Source organism: Apiospora marii (assembly GCF_038362585.1).
Source record: "Apiospora marii strain CBS 49790 chromosome Unknown utg000003l_segment0_segment0, whole genome shotgun sequence".
Classification (NCBI taxonomy): domain Eukaryota; kingdom Fungi; phylum Ascomycota; class Sordariomycetes; order Amphisphaeriales; family Apiosporaceae; genus Apiospora; species Apiospora marii.
This window is the reverse complement of record NW_027117374.1, coordinates 4,025,120-4,044,608: the sequence shown is the minus strand read 5'-3', so window position 1 is coordinate 4,044,608 and position 19,489 is coordinate 4,025,120. Positions and strand designations below refer to the sequence as shown.

At 53.0% G+C, this 19,489-nt stretch overlaps 5 protein-coding genes across 5 annotated transcripts; 3 read left to right on the top strand and 2 right to left on the bottom strand.

Annotated features, from left to right (window-relative positions):
• Window positions 1-501: 501 nt before the first annotated feature.
• Window positions 502-1,870, top strand: PG985_004806 (Histidinol-phosphate aminotransferase; the record flags this gene model as incomplete). The annotated part of the gene is made up of 2 exons (XM_066824575.1): window positions 502-575; window positions 664-1,870. The coding sequence occupies 2 exons, from the start codon at window positions 502-504 to the stop codon at window positions 1,868-1,870; spliced, it is 1,281 nt and encodes a 426-aa protein (XP_066687735.1).
• A 2,093-nt stretch (window positions 1,871-3,963) lies between these two features.
• Window positions 3,964-5,370, top strand: PG985_004805 (nitric oxide dioxygenase; the record flags this gene model as incomplete). The annotated part of the gene is made up of 1 exon (XM_066824574.1): window positions 3,964-5,370. The coding sequence occupies one exon, from the start codon at window positions 3,964-3,966 to the stop codon at window positions 5,368-5,370; it is 1,407 nt and encodes a 468-aa protein (XP_066687734.1).
• Window positions 5,371-5,665: 295 nt separating this feature from the next.
• On the bottom strand, window positions 5,666-6,966 carry PG985_004804 (uncharacterized protein; the record flags this gene model as incomplete). The annotated part of the gene is made up of 3 exons (XM_066824573.1): window positions 5,666-5,720; window positions 6,156-6,818; window positions 6,866-6,966. The coding sequence occupies 3 exons, from the start codon at window positions 6,964-6,966 to the stop codon at window positions 5,666-5,668; spliced, it is 819 nt and encodes a 272-aa protein (XP_066687733.1).
• A 2,478-nt stretch (window positions 6,967-9,444) lies between these two features.
• PG985_004803 (Gpi inositol-deacylase) lies at window positions 9,445-12,985 on the bottom strand (the record flags this gene model as incomplete). Its single annotated transcript, XM_066824572.1, is given in 3 exon segments — window positions 9,445-11,304; window positions 11,321-12,289; window positions 12,371-12,985. The coding sequence occupies 3 exon segments, from the start codon at window positions 12,983-12,985 to the stop codon at window positions 9,445-9,447; spliced, it is 3,444 nt and encodes a 1,147-aa protein (XP_066687732.1).
• Window positions 12,986-15,860: 2,875 nt separating this feature from the next.
• PG985_004802 (uncharacterized protein) lies at window positions 15,861-19,293 on the top strand (the record flags this gene model as incomplete). The annotated part of the gene is made up of 3 exons (XM_066824571.1): window positions 15,861-15,893; window positions 15,948-16,044; window positions 16,103-19,293. The coding sequence occupies 3 exons, from the start codon at window positions 15,861-15,863 to the stop codon at window positions 19,291-19,293; spliced, it is 3,321 nt and encodes a 1,106-aa protein (XP_066687731.1).
• Between the last annotated feature and the right edge of the window lie 196 nt (window positions 19,294-19,489).

Sequence of the window (19,489 nt, the reverse complement as noted above, 5' to 3'; positions counted from 1 at the left end):
GAAGATGCAGGTGGGTAGGGTTAAAAATAAAATTTCCACCAGGTACTAACACGCAGGTACCTACTCGTTATTTACTAATTATAGCACAACCAGCTAACTTCAATACCTATCAGAGAGATTGTCTTCACTGTTCTGATTTAGAAATTCAAATTTCCCATGATTACTTTTTTTGTTAGTTGTAAGAGTCACTATAGCTGAAGGGCGAGAGTTAGCGAGCTAAAATGCAAAGTACCTGAGCCCCAATGCCGGCGTCGGACGCCCAGGCAAAGTGGGCCCCAGTGTTTTTGACAGTACACTTGCTGCTCTCTCCAGCCTCCATTCGCCATTGCAGTTCATGAGTGACTCCCACCAGAATTGTACTTGTAGGGGTATCATCGGAACACACACGTGAGTCAGGAAACCCGGGAAGCAGTCACGAATCTGGTTTCAGAAGCACTTATAAGCCGTGGACATCTAGCTTCTGGTTGAACCCGGTAAACAAAACAAATCAGATATAGCATCATGTCGCCTTTCAACCTGCAAACCTGCGCCAGGGCCAACATCCTGGCGCTTGAACCATACCGATGCGCCAGAGAGTACGTTAGGACCAACGCCTCTTTTAGGGGCTCAACCTCATGAACTGCTGGGCGTAGCAGTGACAGCTGACTTGTTGGCTTACCCTAGTGACTACAAAGATGATGGCACAAATGTCTTGCTGGACGCAAACGAGAATGCCTATGGCCCCTCATTGCCTAAAGCGGCAGTCGAAAAGGCATCCTCCTCAGCCGCCGGCACCAAGGGACCAGAAATAGATCTCTTGGGCTTGCACAGATACCCGGATCCTCACCAGCATGACCTGAAACAGCTGTTGTGCAATCTGCGCAACACCCACCACCACACGCCCAAGACCATCACCCCGGAAAACCTTTTCGTGGGTGTGGGGAGCGATGAAGCCATCGACGGCCTGCTCCGCTGCTTCTGCGTTCCGTCCCGCGATCGCATCCTGGTCTGCCCGCCGACATACGGCATGTACTCGGTATCGGCCCAGGTCAATGATGTGGGCCTTGTCAAGGTGCCACTGCTCCCCGCGCCGACGTTCGGCATCGACGTCGACGCGGTGAGCTCCGCGCTTTCCAACGAGAAGGACATCAAGCTGGTTTATTTCTGCTCGCCAGGTAACCCCACAGGCTCCCTCCTGGCCAAGGAAGACGTCAAACGGATCCTCGAGCACCCAACGTGGAACGGCGTGGTTGTGCTCGACGAAGCCTATATCGACTTCTCGCCCGATGGTACATCCATGGCCGAGTGGGTTACCGAGTGGCCTAACCTGGTAGTTCTGCAGACTCTGTCCAAAGCTTTTGGTCTGGCGGGCATCCGGCTGGGAGCGGCCTTTGCCTCGGCGCCCGTCGCGCGGCTGCTCAACAGCCTCAAGGCGCCCTACAACATCTCGAGCCCGACCAGCGCGCTGGCATCGTACGCCGTCTCGGCCGAGGGTGTAGCGACGATGCGGGGCAACCTGGAGAAGATTGTGGCACAACGCAACAGACTGATCCAGGAGCTTCCCAAGATCAGGGGTGTCGGTCGGCTGCGGGGAGGCACCGAGAGCAACTTCCTGCTGTACGAGATACTCAATAGGAAGGGTGAAGCAGACAACGTCACGGCGCTCGCAGTGTACGAAACGCTAGCGGAGAACAAGGGCGTCGTGGTGCGATTCCGGGGTAAGGAGCATGGTTGTCTCGGGTGCCTCCGGATCACAGTGGGCACCGAAGACGAAGTCACGAGGTTTCTTTCTGCGATCGAGAAGACTCTGGCCGAGATTCACGCCAATCAAGATGGGGCTCCGGCCGATGAAGCTAAAAAGGAGGCTGAAGCGAGTGGCGTTGTTGCATAAACAGCCATCTAGAAGACATTCACATGTTGTAGATTCCAATAGAGTTGAGATTATATGTAAAGATGTGATCGCAACCTGCGCCCAACATGGCTAGTCGTCGCCGATCTGCCTGCCCTCGGGGATTTATCTTTCTTTTTTCATCAGGTACGCATCAGGCGAGATGAGCAGCTCCAACGCTCTAGGTTCTAGGATGGGGTCTGTCGTATTCAGCAGCAAGATGAGGTTGGCGCCCAGGTGCCGGGTGAGGTAATGCCAAGCGAGGGTAGCACAGCAGCATGCGCCATGACCTGTCCCATCTACAGATCTTTCCTTCAAGCGGCGGGGGCGCGCTGTCTTGTGTCGATTAACGATAGAACAAGTGCATGTTTTGTGGCTTACTTAAGACTCATGGCGTTGTAGCAGACGAGGGACGAAAACGTCTACGGGATCCGATTCGATAGAGTTGCTGTGTGCTGCTTGCTTCCAGAAAACCTTATGCATCGGCCCGCGGCTACCCCGGACTGTCTTGGCCCATGGCCCAACTCGATATTCCGGAGAAAGACTCGCTACATATTTTGCTTTTCTGTCTTCCATGTGCTACAGAATGGGGCCTGGAGTGACCGGGGTTTCTTTGGTGGCGGGTGGATCAGCCGACCGGAAAAGCACAGAGTTCGCAGGCCCCGACTCGCATGCCTTGTGGAGACGACTGATCCATCCATCGTCTGATAATGGCGCCATTTCCAACCAGAACTCGTTCGAGGTCTTGCCCAGCTTGTGTCAATACCATGCGAGCCTCCGGCCTTGGGCGGGTGGACTGCGCCTTCCGAAACTTTCTTCTTTTCCCAACTCGGCAAACGGAGCAAGAGGGCGAGGAGTCAGACTGTCCGTTCGCCCTCCAAGGCTCTCCCAGTCGCTCTCGTCGGGGATCTGCAGTGGCCGGCCACACACAGTTGACAATCAGCCAAGTCTTATTATTAGCATGGCGGGGAAGAAGGTGGAAGGTCAAGGCCCTGAGGCCCTCAATAATAGGTGACTGCTATCGATTTCATGGGTGGGATCTGGGGGATGAGGGGACCGACCAACAAGCCTTACCGGGCTGGCGATTTTGGATTGAAGATCACTGGTAACTTGAACCACCCCCAACCAAATCCCCATAGCCAGCGAGCCAGCCTGCAAGTCCCGAACATTCATTCATTTCGTCAATTCCTATTTTTACCGTAGATATTGCATCACCCCCCTCCCCTCCCCTCCAAGACAGGTTATTAGTAAAGGCACGCGGCCAGTCTCGTCCCAATGGCGCCAATAACATCCCAACAATTGCGTGGGCCGGTGCCGCCCACAACTGCACACCCTAGATACCACATTTGATGAAAGGTCCCGAAGCCACCTGCACCTCCTGCATTGCACACCTTACGGCGCCGGAGTTCTACGGCCTAGCAGTCTAGCAGTACCACCCTGCGTGCCTGCCACCGTGCCACCGTTTGCTCCCTATCCATCCTTGCGGGTACCCAGGGCCCTATGCAACTTCTGTTTCATGGATGACTTGGATGGGCGTTCGGAATCACGCGACCGCAACAAGATTTTGTCTCTGCCATGGCCTATGTCATATTCCATGGATTGTCTCGTATACAATTTTCTGCTACAGACTGCCTGACCGATCACATCGGGGCCTCAGCTCCTGCCCAAAGGTAACTGATACATCACTTTTGTGGTCCGGTGGGACCTTCCACGACTTCTAGATCACCAAGTGCCAACCTGCCCCGGGTGTATCATGCTCGGCTTACTCGAGCCCCAATCCTCGTCTGGTTTTGGGTGACAGCAACAAGTCTGAGCAAGTGTAAAGACTGCCCGAATCTTCGTCTTGTTTTTCCTGCTCCTTTCCACAACCACTACTACTTCATCTACAACAGCGACAGCCAATATCGACCCCTCTTGTCCCATGCACCACCAACTGTCTCTCATCTTCACCGTGTGTGTCCGTCTCTACTGACCCCGTCATTCATCACGAGACCTCCGCGCGGCAAAAAGAGACCAGGAGAAAGAGAGAAGTATAGAAATTTATAGAGACGAGAGGAAAGAGGTACACACCATCCAGAGAAGAGAAAGTCACCCTCATGGCGCTCTCCTATCAGCAAGCCAAGCTCGTCAAGGGCACTGTGCCCATCTTGAAGGAGCATGGAGAACACATCGCGACCGTCTTCTACAAGACGATGCTCAAGGATCACCCAGAGCTCAATGACTACTTCAACAGCGTCCACATGAGGTCTGGCATGCAGCCCCGGGCCTTGACGTCGCTCATCTTGTCCTTCGCCGCCAACGTTAGTCACCTGAGCGAGCTGGGTACAAAGCTGGAGCGCGTGGCCAACAAGCACGTGAGTCTGGGCATCCAACCCGACCAGTACGAGATTGTCGGCAAATACCTGATGCGCGCACTCGCCGCCGTGCTGGGGACGGCCATGACGGAGGAAGTCCGGGTGGCGTGGACCAAAGCGTATTGGATAATGGCCAACATGCTGATGAGCCGCGAGGTGCAGCTCTACAAGAGTTTTGGCATGTGGACCGGGTGGCGGAAGTTCTACATCAGCGGCAAAACCCCCGAGACCCCCGACAACGACATTATCTCTTTCCGGCTCAAGCCCCTGGACGGTACGCCATTGGCCGATTTCCTGCCGGGCCAGTACGTGTCAATTCGACTTCGCGTGCCTGGCTCGGGATACCTCCAGTCTCGACAGTACTCGCTGAGTGACGCTCCCAGGTCAGACTCCTTCCGCATTACGGTGAAGCGACTCCTGGCGCGCGACGATGCCTGTGCGTATTGCGATGCAGAATCTCCCGCAGGATCGCTCAATTCGGGCATCAGTGGCCATAGCCGTGGCTCTTCCTTTTCTACCGCTGTTGCCAGCACAACGAAGGGACACTACTTTGGCAGTGGCCAAGACCACTGTTCCAGGCCGCAAGGAATCGTCTCGAACCTGATGCTAGACCAGATGCAAGTGGGCGATGTCCTCGAGCTCACACACCCAGTCGGCGAATTCCACCTCAACACTTCTCCGGACCATGGTTCCATGCCGCTTGTCCTGATATCGGCGGGCAACGGGGTGACACCATTGTTGTCCATGCTAAACACCATTAGCGAGAAGCAGCTTGAGCGGCCCGTATCATGGATCCAGGGCTCTCAGAACACCATTCCCTTCGAAGAACACGTCAAGAAGCTGGCCAAGTCCAACCCCAGGCTTAAGACCACCTTCTTCAATACGGGGTTCGGTATGCAGGATCTGGCCGAATCTACAGATAGCGACGGGTTCGGCTACTACCTTGAATGGCTCAAACCCGAGGACTTGTACTTTGGCAACAAGTCGACCGAGTATTACATTTGCGGGCCCAAGCGATTCATGCTGGACATGGCAAGCTACCTTAGCACGAACGGTGTGATGCCAAGCCAGGTACGGCACGAGTTGCATGCCACAGGGTTTTTCGAATTGGAGCCGCCAATGGAGGCGAATCGTCGCAAGGAGACGTGATATGAAAGACGGGACTGATGTTGTGTTCGGGAGGGGATATAAGCTTGGCCTGGAGGCACAAAACAGGGTGCCTGACGGGAATGATAATATGGTTAATTTGGCTCGGATTTATACTGTTGTGTTGAGGCGTTCGGTGTTTATCCATTAGACTAGTCGGCAAGGCAAGGGAATCATACGATACGATAAAACGAAGAAAGGGACAAAAATGATAGAAAGAGGAGGGGAGAACAAGAAATACGTATAGATAGGCCGAGTACTCTTCTCTACATGTTCACGTTAATTGGCCGTGCAAGCTTCAATCGTCCTCAACACAGTCGTGTCCTGCCAGTGATTTTGAATTAGAGGTATTACTATTAGGCCAGAGGAAGAGTATCAGACGGATGCCACTAGCTGCTAATTCCCCAAGGGGCGAGAAAAGAAAAGGGGTAGGGAAATCAAGAATAGTCTCCATGCATAGCCTTATTATGCCTCTCGAGATTATCCTTGCGGGTAAACGGTTCGCGATGCTTCGGACAGCGTTTCTCTTCACAGAAATATTTTTCCGTGTACAGTTGTGGGTGAGCCCGGGATTCCTTCTGGTGCCTCTCACACTCCTTTTTGGAGCCGAAAGTCTTATTACATTCATCGACGGTACATACGTATCTGATATGGGCGGACGAGGAAGACTTCCTACCCCTGATTGTGCCCATACAACAGCAGGTGTCAGCGAAGGCATTGGGATTTGGTGGGAGAACGTCGGTGCTTGGGTGGTGCTACTCATGCATATACCGAGAGAAGGGACATACCTATCAGGTTTCTCCTTATCTTCTAAACGTTTGCGCTTGTTGTTATTGCTGTTGCCCTCGTTCGGGCTACTTTGGTCCGAGGAAGAATCGCAATAGGAACTTGGCGAGTTCGGGTTGGCTGTGCTGGTCCTCCTGCTGCTGCTGTCGTATGTGAGAATGGACCCGGTACCGGTGGTTGCCCCTCTCGTGTTCCTAGGAGGCACTGGTTGAGCAACTGTTGGCTGTTGCTGGCGATGAAAGGCGCCTTGTAGGCCATACCCTCCTCCCACCACGGCAGCAGGTTGGACTGAGGCTGGAGGCATGCTCATGGTAGTACCGGGGGCGATGGTTGCGATTGGGTCACTAAGCGAGTTTGACCATCGCTGGTATTGCCGGGGGTCGAGGGCTGTGTTCTTAAACGTACCTCCACCGGTGAGGGGAGTAGGATCAGTATCGGGGGCCATGTTCAGTTTGATATGAGTGCGGCAGTTGGGACAGGGGAATGTCGCTTGCACATTGGACGGGCTGTGGCTGTCTGCCGGCATCCATCCACGTCCATTCTCGTAGTTTCCGATGGGGCTAGGTGCCCCAAGGTTGTTGAAACCGTGGCCTTCCCAGTCTGTCGCGATATCTTCATCGAAAGAACAAGGGGCGAACACATGTGGGCCATTCCCAGCGCTACCACTTTCGTTAATACCCAGCCCTGCTTTTTAGAGAGGATCTCGGGGTACCTTTCAGCACTGCTGGTTGGACTGGAGTGCGTATAATTCATGTGTCGGTCCATAGTCCAGTCCATTCCATTGAACATGCCTGAGAAATTCTCGGAGCCCATAGTCAAAGAGGATGGCTCAATGGCTCTCACGGGGTCCACGACTGAATAAGTACGGATGGTGAGATGTTAGCCGGCATTCATAGCTGCAGGTCGATTCTCCGTGAAGCTCCGCCAAGCGCACCAGGGACCTCGGATCACTCGGCACTCGCAAATTGATCACCAGGAGACCGCTTCGTTCTCGAAAGGGCACTGTTCAAACCAAAGAAACCGACGTCCGCCCAAAAACCGGGGTTGCAGATAGGGGCAATGGCCGCAATTTTCGAATGGATACATACCAATAAGCGGATAATACCAGGTGTATCTCAGTGGACGAATTTGCTAGCAACAGACACCCTACTGCTAATGTAAAGCGCCTGGGATGCGCAGTGTCTGGCACACTTTGCAAGTTTCTGGGGTTTTACAGACTCGACAGTCTGAACCCATCCAGGATTGGCTCGGACTAACTTCCACTGCGGGTCAAAGGGAGGCTGTGACTCCCGACAGAATAGGTTCCTCGAGTTGCTTGTGGCATAGGTAGCCCTAGAACGTGGTTTGACCGAGTTGGAGTGCACCCCAGCTGATACTAGACAGTATTTCCCAGGTTCGGGCCCAGGAGCGTGTATTCCCTTCCAGTCAGGCCAATCCGGGCGCGAGTGGCAGTATCTCTAAAGAACGGGTTCTCTTATCCAGTGGGGTCTTGGTGGAATTGATATTTGCTGTCCCTTGTGCCTGGTGGTATTGCGCTTGCAAAAGTATAATCATATGAAATTCGGCGTGCTCTCCGGGAATACCAAACGGAAACTGGAGTGACTGGCCTTCCCTTGGCTATCCGGCTGCATTAAATAGGATTCCAAACAGCTGGACTTGGGGCAAAAACGCTCGGCTGCTGTTAGGGCCAACTCGCAACTCCTGGACCGTCAAAGTACAGAAATCATATGATCCGAAAACTCCCGACTGTCACAACGGCGGGTTGGACGCTGAGATGGTTTTCTTAGAGGCTCCTGGGGATAGTCCCTCAAAAACCGGCCGTTGAAAGTGCTTTCCTAAGGCCCTATGGATAAAAAGTCCTTCCTGGGCTCGCCGTGAAGAATGACTCCTTAAAATCCTGTAAGTAACAAGTCCGTTTGAGTCAATATGCCAACTGACTTGGAAAGGAAAACTTCGGGCTGAATCGATATGTTGTTGGTTTGTGGTATTGGGCCCGGTTGATTTGCCGGAGGTTGTCCCGTGTGTCTTCCAATATGGACTTCGCAAATGTTTAGTCGCAAAGGCTGGATATCCAAAGGTCTCGATATGCTCCAGATAAAAAGAAATGGGAAAAGATAGGGGGAAACCCGATGTGTCGAAGATTCATGAAGAAAAAGAAGGAGCCAAGCACAGTTGGGCTGCGCGGAATAATATTTATATCTGTACCTACCGATTTACCAATTACAGAGATGGGCGAGGTAGAGGAAATGGGGGCCTCCGGAGAACCCATAAATCCGGAGGCCCCAGGGAGGCCGGAACCTGACGTCGGGAGGAGGTTCTTCTCATGGAGGCCCAAAATGCAGGATGTGCTTTGATTTGATTCGATTGTATGGACAAGGCGAACCGCAGAGTGGAGGTGGGCTTGATCCTAGGCGGTCGAGTGAGCCGGGGCTGAAGGGTTGATTGGCCAGGTGCGGCTCGAACGGTTAGGGAGGCCAAGAAAGCAGCATTCGACCCCATGTGGAAAAACATGTCAGCACGATTGGCAACCTTTGTCTGTACCTGCCTGCGTGTATGCACCACACACCTGGCTGATAGGCTGGGCCTACGAACGCCAAGTACATGCAAGTTTCTAAGCCTTGCCAGACATCCTTCCACTCGGCTCGAACAGGAGACCGTGACCTGCTCTGATACAGGGGCGATGGACACACAGAATGATTCGTTCCAATGTTGTTGTTATGGCTGATTACTGGCTCGGGGCAACTCTAGTAGGCGCGTTGGTGTATCAAACAAATTCCCTATAGGTGTATCACGCGCCTCCACCGTCTACACGGTGCTTTGCTGACCTCCCATACCCACCGATTACTGGCGGCAAGGCAAAAAGCATCTCTGATGCTGCCCTGTCTATTTCTGCTGTCCGGATGCGTGCTTATGTAACATGTCCCCCACCCCCCACTGAAGTCAAAGGTACCGTCTGGGAGGAAGTCGGCGGCCTCATCAGCATAGCATGGCAGATGGAGTCTCCGAACGCCCAACGGTTGTGATTAAACGAGCAATCCTGAAGCCCAACCCCATGCTGGCATGAAATCCAAATAGATAACCGCCCATGACCAAACACCGAGTCCCCATGCAAATGCTATATAACGAAGAAGTAGAAAAGCAGACAAGGTATCATCCATGGGAGTATGCAAGAGTGGCAAGGGAATCATAGTCGACTTAGGGGGAGGAGTGCACATGTGAGCCATCCCTTGATGTGTGTTGGCCCCTCATCTAGAAAGAAGATACGGTAATCAAAGAAACAAATACTAGACATTACGGCGTCTTGCCCTCCTTCTGTAATTCCGTAGCGTCGCTGTCTAATACAGAACTAAGCCCGGCCAAAGCCCAGGTATCGGATGTCGAGTGAACGGCCACAAGCCAAGCAGCCACGAGGTTGACCAAGTAATGCAACATGTACGCATGAGAAACACCATATACAGCCGCGTAAATCGCGATGCTGAACAGCAACACGCTCGCCAAGTGTCGAAAGCGACTTGTTACCCGCGGTACCATCTTGCCAGTCGTCAAAGTCTCGACTAACAGAATGAAAGGGAGGATCGAAAGCACGTTATGATGTGACGAGAACGGCGTAAACCACTGGACGGCCAGATTGCGGATCCATACCACCAGCGTGGGCAGGTTGATCGGCAGCACCCACAACATGAGCTGGAAGATAGAGTGGACGTAGTTGTAGAAGTTGGAGTTGGCTGGCGAAGGGACTTCGCGTGCAAAGTGAAGCGCTCGAACGCAAGTGGTCAGCTGGACGAGGCATGCTACCACGAACGCAAATTGATAGGGGATGAACGTCGAAACGAGGAAGAGGAGGACACCGGTGATGACCAAGCGTCTTCGTGGCGAGGATGGCGCAAACATGGGCGAGACAGTGCGCCTCTTGTCATCGTAACGAACCCATGCCGGCCGCGTTGTCATGTACCTGTAGATGACACGGCAGGCAGAAATGAGTAGCACAGCCATGTAATGCAGACTCGTACAAACCCCAACGCAGACAAGACCAATCATAGGTATCATAAACCAAAAGACTGGGTCTGAGGTCCCGATGAGAAGATCGTTCTGCGAGAAATCGATAGCTGCCGTGCCGTTTTTCCATGGCCAAAACCTGCCAGGCTTCGATGAGTCCACTGGCCCTGTTGCCATGGCGAGAAGCGTCAAGGATAGGAACAGCAGGGGCAGCGACTGCCGTAGGCACATGTCTAAGCTGTCCAAAAAGGGGACAAAGACCCCAGTGCTATCGTAAACCCGGAATTGCTTCCGTATAACCATGGCCACAACAAGCAAGGGGAAGGCCGCAAAGACCGTGCGGTAGCGCATCACCAGCTTCCCCAAGCTGCCCAATGGGTCCACTGTCAGTGATATGGTCATACTCGACCCGCAGGTAGGATCGGTCCAGAATTGGAAGCTAATGCCATCGCTGGACCGTCTGGGTCTCATAGGCGGTGGAACATATGGTGCCAAGCCATGCAAGCTAACCTTGACGTCTTGAGCATTCACAAAGAATCTCGATTCGTAAGGCTCACTCATGAATTGCCGGACCATAGGCGCAAAAAGCTCTCGACTTCCGTCACATCGCTTTTTATCGATACGAAGGTCATAAGCGAACAGACTGCTTCGAATCGAGGGGATCCGAAATTCCGTAACCATTGGTTGGTCAGACGGCATTTCCACATATATTCCAGAAGTGAGCAGTTGCCGGAAGCTGATGTTGTTTGTTGTCATAGACGATTTTGGATCGCTGAATTCAGCTACAACCCAGCCTGGCAAACCAGGCATAGCTTTATCCACAACAGCAACAAATTCATGGTCCGCGACATCTTCTATGTCGTATTGCAGATACGAGTAGGGCGAGATTGATTGCTCGCCGTCTCGGTAGAAGGGCAAGCTTGTACTTCCCGTAGATGCAGGGAGTATTACCGTATCGGGTGCGGAGCTCTTACAGGCCAACTTGGTCGAGCCATGCTCTTCGCCCGATAAATCCAAGTAAGAAGAGAATGTCATGCTGTTTTGGCCTGATTGCGTAGGGATCATGCTACAAAACAGCACTTCCAGCCTTCCGTTTTCTCCTGGGCTATCAAGATTGACGTCAGTTAGCAGGGTGAAACGGAGCCGTTTCGGAATCTCTGAGGGGAGGCACAGGCATAAGGTGTGCCATAGCCTTTCCGGAGTGACCGAGTTGGCGGAGTGTCAGTCGCTCCCCTTCCCTCAAGACATGGCTCGAATCATGCCCATATGTTAGAAGAATATCTGGCTCGGCCTGTGGAAGTGTCTTCTCGGCAATGCTCTCCATGCCACTTAGAAGCCACTTCTTGAAAACCCGCATCCTCTCAGCACGTGGCTTTGTCTGAGAAGCTCGAGTATTATCGACAATCTCGTATAATGCCTTCGTGATAACTTTGCGGAATTGGTCGCACCACAAGATCGCTGCGTGATCCATGCTTGACCATACTCTCGGAATCGAAGACGTGAAAACAGTGAAGCCGTGGGTATCCGGGACAATGGATTCCACGCTTGCGTAATCCGCAGGGACAACCGTGTCCAGGCCACCCCCGGTGATTGATACGAGAGTAACATGCCACAGAGGATTATTGTTTGCCCACTTCTGTGCGTATGCGTGTCTCCAATAGCTGTTGATATCCTCGTAGATGTTCACGAGTTGGGAGTCGAAGCTGACGGGCGACCGCGCATGGGGTGCCGACATGGTCACGATCGTGTTAATCGACTTTGACTGATAGTTTGGCATGATCAGCATAGTGCGAGCTACTATACCGCCCATGGAGTGGCCAAGGATGATGACCGACGTTGGGTCAGGCGAATTAGGGTCTCTACGGCCCGAAGTACGAGGGTCCAAGTATAGAGATAGGATGTAGCGAATGACCTCGTTGAGATACTCGGCCTGGTCCAACATAGTCTGGCCATGGAAAGCCGAGAAGTCCTCGTTGAAATCCACGGTGAAGAAATCTAGATTTCTTACTCCAGACCCTGCAAGTGCCGGATCGTGCTGCAACACGTCATGAAAGTATCTGGCAGCTTCCGCCGCAATAGGCCGGACTTGTTTATAGCTGCCTGCATTTCCAGGGACAAAAAGCACGGGGATGCCAGAAACCTATGCGCAAAAGATCAGCTCACCGGCAACCAGCGCGGACGGGTACAACGGCCACACGTATTCATTAGTGGTTGTACTCACCATGGGGCTCTCATATACACCACCCTCCCGATATAGATACAAGGAGTACTTGCTTGCGAATCGAGTGTGCTCCGTGTCAAACTCGCTGAGGTGTATATAACGGGGGTTCATATATGACATGCGGCACCCTTTGGGGTCGAGTTGTCGTGTAACCGAGGAGCTCAGGATCGAGGCCAGTAAAGCGACGCCAGCTAAGGTTGTCAGAAATACCAACCAAGTTGTTGCCCAGGGACTCCGCGACCACGCCCGGCGGCCCAATTGCTTCTTATCGGTCATCTTGCTTGTCTCGTGCTCATCTTCGGCCAGATCTTTCTGCGTCGATACCGTCGCCGGAAAGGACGGGTTTATCGGTGTGTCCCTTGTTGTCGCGGATCCATTCCGGGAATGCGCTGGCTTCCAGTTCACATTGCTGCTCGGTCGCCGTATCCGAGCTGCCGATGCCCTGGAGCTTGCGTGTGTCTCCTTTGCCCTGGGTTCTGACTGCGCCGCCTTCCGTGGGCTATTGCCCAAGCCAATCGGCTTGTCCACCTCCTCCTTTCCATGCGACCGTTGGATTGCTGTCTCAATCAGAGCATCGGCGCTGCTCTCGGACGAGGCTGACGAGCGCCTCTGCATTGAAGCAGACAACTGGGACCCCGCCGAATCCTCGGGTCGCAGGAGGCCGCAACAGCTTGATATCTTGGGGGGCGCGGGCGAAAAGAACGGACCGAAGCTGCCCTCGTTTGTGGAATGTGATGTTTGTTCGGTGGGGAAGGAGGTCACAAATACTCGGCGGGGGTGTTGGCTGCCGTGTATGGCGGACGAAAAAGCGTTGAACGAATGTTTTGCAACGTGAGACAAAAATTTGCCCTGAGAAGGTTCGGAATGTTGTTATTAGGGATTAGGGAGTTGGACGAGACACGAGTCTGCGTAACCCACGAGGCCAAAGTCAGATGCAATGGCTTGTTTTAGAAATGCGCCGATCTTAAAGGGATGGACCGAGAGAGTGAGCGAACGAGACTGAGAGAGAAAGACGGGACCTAGACCAGGTTGAGTCGAGTGCTCCAGTGCAACGAGTGTCCAGTAGCTCCACTACCCGGCGTAGTGGCAGGCCTAAATTTTGGCAACGATCGGGGGTGGGAGGAATCAAGAAGCGAGAGGCAGAGAGAAACGAGGATATAACCAAGATAATGTGGCGGGAGCAATACGACTACTCAGGCAGCGCCGACGACCAAGATCATCATCGGATGGGATGTCAAGAAGGCTGGTGGAGGCGCCGGACGGATTGATGCAGCTTGAGATAGTGTGATGCGTCCCTACTGTAAGTGCGAGTGCAAACATCCAGCCATTGGGCACTCCGCGGGTTACCGACCGGGGGAGGGAGCTTCTAGCGCACAGGCTCACAGGGTGCTAAGGGTAGGTGGTAGGTGTGCACCCCCAAAAGATCATGATCCACCTCCCACCCACCCATGTACCCTTCTCTTTGGACCGGCCCCTTCGGTTTTTGATGTCATGCCATGAACTGCCAGCTATATATTCGATACTGCCGCCATTACCTGGGTCGTTTTTTCATTTGCATCATGTCGTGGCCGTTCTCTGGTTATCTCCATACCGGGTGTTGGCACCATCACTTTGCTCTAGCCACCATTAATATCTCATGCATGCGCTCTACCTCGTGACATTGCAGGTGTTTCAAAAAGATTTTGGTTAGGCTGTTGCCGATCTCCAAATATCTTGTTTCCCAGAGAGCCCTGAGTAAATGTAGAGAGGGAACCCCCAAACTTCCAAGAAACTGCCTGACCTTCTATGTATGCAACCTAGCCTAAGTAGCGGGCCAAGCCTGCTGGGGGGGCTTAAACAGCGGGTGGGGAGTGTTTCCCTCTCCATTGATGAAATCCCATGCAGGCCAATAACGAGCTTGATGAAGATCTCGTAAATTCGAGAGCCAGCCAGCTTATCGCAAATATCTTGGCGGACTTTCGAAAGGGTCGTGTGCGACGTAATATAACTCACGGCTTGCAGCGAACAACGTTGGACTGGTACCTTTGCAGCTTCCCAAATGTGCATGGCTCACACAGACTCTGATGATAAATCAGCTCTGATAGACTTCTGACCCGTCCCCCTTTACTGTTTAGAGCTACACAAGCAGTAGTCAATAATATGGCCCCGGTGGGGGAGGGAAACATTTCGCGACGCGGCGGGCAACTTGTAAGTGTCTTCCGAGTATATAATAATGAAGGACGTGCCGATTTATATTATGCATGTAGTGTGCTCCTTAATTATACTTACTCCCTCACCACAGAAGAGACATTGATTGACAGACACCGGACTAACTAACTTGGACAGCACCAACCCGAGTTATTACACCTGGAATGGTTTATTGGAGCCTCTTCTTAGCAGATCGTGTAATCATGTTATTCGAATGCTATGCAGGCGTTGATCGACATGGTCTTCGTCAGCTCCAGCATGGAGAAAGGGCGATTTAAAAGAGAAAAAAAAAAAAAAAAAAAAAAAAAAAAAACGCCTTGAGAAAACGACGCGTTGCTGAGATGACTCGTGCAGCAAAAATTCCGAGCCTGCCTGAGCGAGCTACCCGCATGGGATTGCGTTGCACCTTTCGTGTTAGCTGGGCACATTCCCTGTTATGCATGCAGCTCTCAATGCGACTACACGAGGCAGGCGGGCTAATCTGAGTTGAGTCTTGAATGCGACATACATGAAAAAGTCAGCCACCAGTCAGTCTCCTTGGTATAGGCACGAATCAGGCGGGCATATCGCACTCGTGTAAGGCCCCGAAGTTGCCCGGGGGGTGTCAATCAAGCGCTTCTCGCTGGCCAGAATTATCTTGACCAGCATATGAGGTGACAACCAAGTTACAAGTCACATCCAAGTTGATGGGTTACACCAAGAGGCAGCGGAGTGATTGTGATTGCCAACATCCATGGATCAGGGTTGCTTCATTTGCCAACTTCTCTGAGGAGGTCTGCCTCTCGTACCATGGCGTGGAACACTCAATCTAGTGAGCTTTCTCGCATACGAAGTAAAGCCCATTATCTTTAGTTGCAGAGATACGAAGAAACGAGGGTCATGAATGGCCTGCATCCTAAGGTTCCCTGGGAGCACCATGTTTGCAATTAATACATATGGATGGGGGAGTCTACCATGTGGCTGGAGCCTAGTGCCTAGCTTGTTGGCTTTGGTGGAGGCAGTGGCGGGCGTGGGGGGGGCGCGTTCCTGTCAGCCAATTAATTAATTACCAAGACGCGCCGAGGCTGAAATGAGGTCGAATATCAAACACCTATTCCAGGTTGCTACAATAAGGCTGAAATTAAAGTGTGTGTGTAAGAGAGAGCCTCATGCTCCTCACTGTTGGACAGTCTTCAGCTTGCTGAAGCCTTTGAAATCAAGTGGCTTGCCTTGTTTCGTAGCTAATAGCTTCCAATACTTGCTTCGCTCAACATCGCAACATCCACTACCTTTGGAAATTGACATCACTTGCCAAAACGACTCCATGGCGACCATCAAACCCATCGAGGCACGAACAGTACGTGATTGCCCCATGCTCACGATCCAGATTGCATACTCATTCGTAATCTAGATACATCAAATCCAGTCTGGGCAGGTCATAGTTGATCTGTGTTCGGTGGTTAAGGAACTGGTGGAAAATAGCGTGGACGCCGGGGCTACCACCATCGGTAAGTTCTCCATACCTGAGTTGATTCCCGAAGTACACGCTGACTCCAGGCACTATAGAGATTCGGTTCAAGAACCAGGGGCTTGATGCCATCGAGGTGCAGGACAATGGCTCCGGCATATCCAAGGAGAATTACGAGACTTTGGCGTTGAAACACTACACGTCTAAGCTGTTAACGTACGAGGACCTAACCACTCTGGAAACATTTGGCTTCAGAGGAGAGGCCCTATCGTCCCTCTGCGCATTGTCCAATTTCTCGGTAACTACGTGCTCAGCAGCCGACGCTCCCAGAGGTTCCAGGTTGGAGTTTGAGACGTCGGGAAAGCTCATGAGCACTTCGGTCGTTGCTGCACAGAAAGGAACCACGGTCACAGTTCAAGCACTTTTCAACAATCTGCCTGTACGACGCCGCGAGCTGGAACGTAACATCAAGAGAGAGTGGAACCGAGTCATCAGTGTTCTGAATCAGTATGCTTGCATCCTGAAGGGTGTCAAATTTACTGTCTCGCAGCAACCGAACAAGGGCAAGAAAATCGTCTTGTTCGCAACGAAAGGCAATGCCACCACACGAGACAACATCGTCAATGTTTTCGGTGCCAAGACTTTGACTGTCCTCATACCCCTTGACCTGAAGTTGGAGATGCAGCCGACTTGCGCACCCAGTCAACGCCGGAATAATACACAAGAACACCAAACTACCCACGAAATCAATATCGTCGGTCATGTTTCCCGGCCCGCTAATGGAGAAGGGCGTCAGACCCCAGACCGACAGATGTTCTTCGTGAATGGACGGCCTTGTGGACTGCCACAGTTCGCTAAGGTGTTCAACGAGGTGTACAAATCATACAACTCTTCTCAGTCCCCCTTCATTTTTGCCGACATCCAATTAGATACCCACATGTACGATGTAAACGTCAGTCCAGACAAGAGGACCATTATGCTTCATGATCAGTCTCGAATGCTCGACAATCTTAGGGATTCACTTGTCGAGCTTTTCGAAGCGCAGGAGTACTCGGTCCCGGTCTCGCAGATCGCTGGCACTAAGCAGACTCCATTCAAGAAGCTTACACTCAATCGCCAAAGCACGGTAGGTCCGGAGAAAATCCGGACGGAGGACTCGGAGACGCGTGAAGATGCAAAAGATGACGAGGACGATTCAGTTCGTGGGGATTCAAACGAAACGGGCGAGACTGCTGAGCAAGGGGAACGTGGCGTCCTCAACTCGGAACATTCTACGTTGGACAAGCGAACAAGATCGCCAGACATGACTCCTGGAAAGGGCCGTGGCCTGGGTCTTATCAGTCGTTGGGTTAGGAGAGAATCTTCCGGTCGTGAAGATACGGCTTCTGTTGCCACGTCTCCTGAACTTCAAGTCAAGCTCGGCCCTTCAAGATCAAGAGAGAAGATTGTTCGCAGGCCCATTGAAACAGAAGCAAGTACTGTTGCTGCAGCCGAGCCAACAGATGACTCGCCCCCTTCATCTATTGAGATGGAAAATGAGAGTGCAGACGGCACTGATGATACCACCGTTCACAGGCGGCCTGATGGTGTTGCAAAAGAAAGAGATGATCACATTCAATCATCTGAACCGCCGATTGCTAGTATACCGACGCCTTCCCGCCTCCCCCAATCTCGACCAAACGCATACAGCCCATCACGGTTTCACCGCGGGTCGCCAGAGGTGGCGACCATCACAATTGGCAACGAGACTGTGACCAGCATTATTGGCTCGCCGGCCAAACGTCCTCGATTAGACCAGCAGAAAGCACAAGAGTCGACATCAAAGCGCAGTGCCAGAGGCAAAGACAGTACGCTCCCGTCATTCCAGGGACGTTTGACACAGATGTTCTCGGCTGCAGGTGCAACAAAACCGCGAGATACCCCCGGGCTAGATGTCTCCTTGAGCCAGGATGACGGTTCGGACAGTGCGGAGCAATCACGATCGCCTAGCAGAGCTTCCAGCGAAGGTTTGTTCGTTGAAGATCAGGATGACAATGGCTCTACGAACGATCCGGTCCCGCAGCCATCTTCGCTGGAGCCCAAGGAGGAGGAAGAAGAAGAAGTGAGCATGAGCGATATCGAGGCAGACCCCTCGGCCACTTATGGAAACAGCGACGGAGGCGAGTTTGAAGAGGAAGAGGCACCTTCTTCACCCAGTCCATCGAATGGCAGCAACTATGAAGATGAGGACGCCAAGAAGACGAGGGAGGACAACAAAGTCCAGAATATGATTGATGCTGCAGAAGTTGCCGCACAAACGAACTCGGAAGAAACCGAGAAACGCCAGCAGAACTTCGCCAAAGGGGCAGCCAAGCGGAAAGGTGCAACGTATTCCCTACTTCAGACAATGCGTCTGGATGAAGGGCAGATACAGGCGGGGCTCCGAAGTTTAGCGGTGATGTCGGTAGACTCGAGTTCTGGCGAAGATACTTCATTGCCCACAGACAACCTGCATGCTACCGACGCGGAAGAGAAGCTATCCTTGGCCATCTCAAAGTCCGACTTTGGCAAGATGAAGATCGTGGGCCAGTTCAACTTGGGTTTCATCCTGGCTGTGCGCCCGGGCATGGCGGACCCAGAACAAGGCGATTCGGAAGCTGCTACCGCCGCCGCCGCCGCCGCCACGGACGACGAGCTATTCATCATCGACCAGCACGCCACCGACGAAAAGTACAACTTCGAACGGCTTCAGGCCAGCACTGTCGTGCAGTCCCAGCGGCTCGTGCAGCCCAAGACGCTCGAGCTGACGGCCATCGAGGAGGAGGTCATCAAGGAGAACCTCTCGGCCCTCGAGGCCAACGGCTTCGTCGTGACCGTCGACGAGAGCGGCTACCAGCCCGTCGGCTCGCGCTGCCAGCTACACAGCCTGCCGCTGAGCCGCGAGACGACCTTCTCGCTCGCCGACCTCGAGGAGCTCGTCGCCCTCCTGGCCGACCACCCGGCCGCCTCGGAGAAGACGGTGCCGCGCCCCTCCAAGGTCCGCAAGATGTTCGCCATGCGCGCCTGCCGCAGCAGCGTCATGATCGGCAAGTCCCTCCCCCACCGCCAGATGGAAAAGCTCGTCCGCCACATGGGCGAGCTCGACAAGCCCTGGAACTGTCCCCACGGCCGCCCTACCATGCGCCACCTCTGCACGCTCGGCGCCGCATGGATGCAGTCGTCCGGGTGGAAGGAAGGGGATGGGTTTGACGGGTCAAAAGCCGAGCCTACGGATTGGGCGGCGTATGTCAAGAGCAATCGCGAAGAATGAACCGAAAACTAGCGAAGAAGGAAGCACCTCACCACAATCCAGCAAAAGGGGTTGAGGGTTCGGGTGCATCACCAACTGAAATCGGGAAGGCGACAATTATGCTAGATCCGTCATCTACAGCTAGTTAGATCCTCGTCAAACTTTTTGATATAGATATGAGGCACCAAGGCCATTGCAAGGAAAGAGAATGGAATCA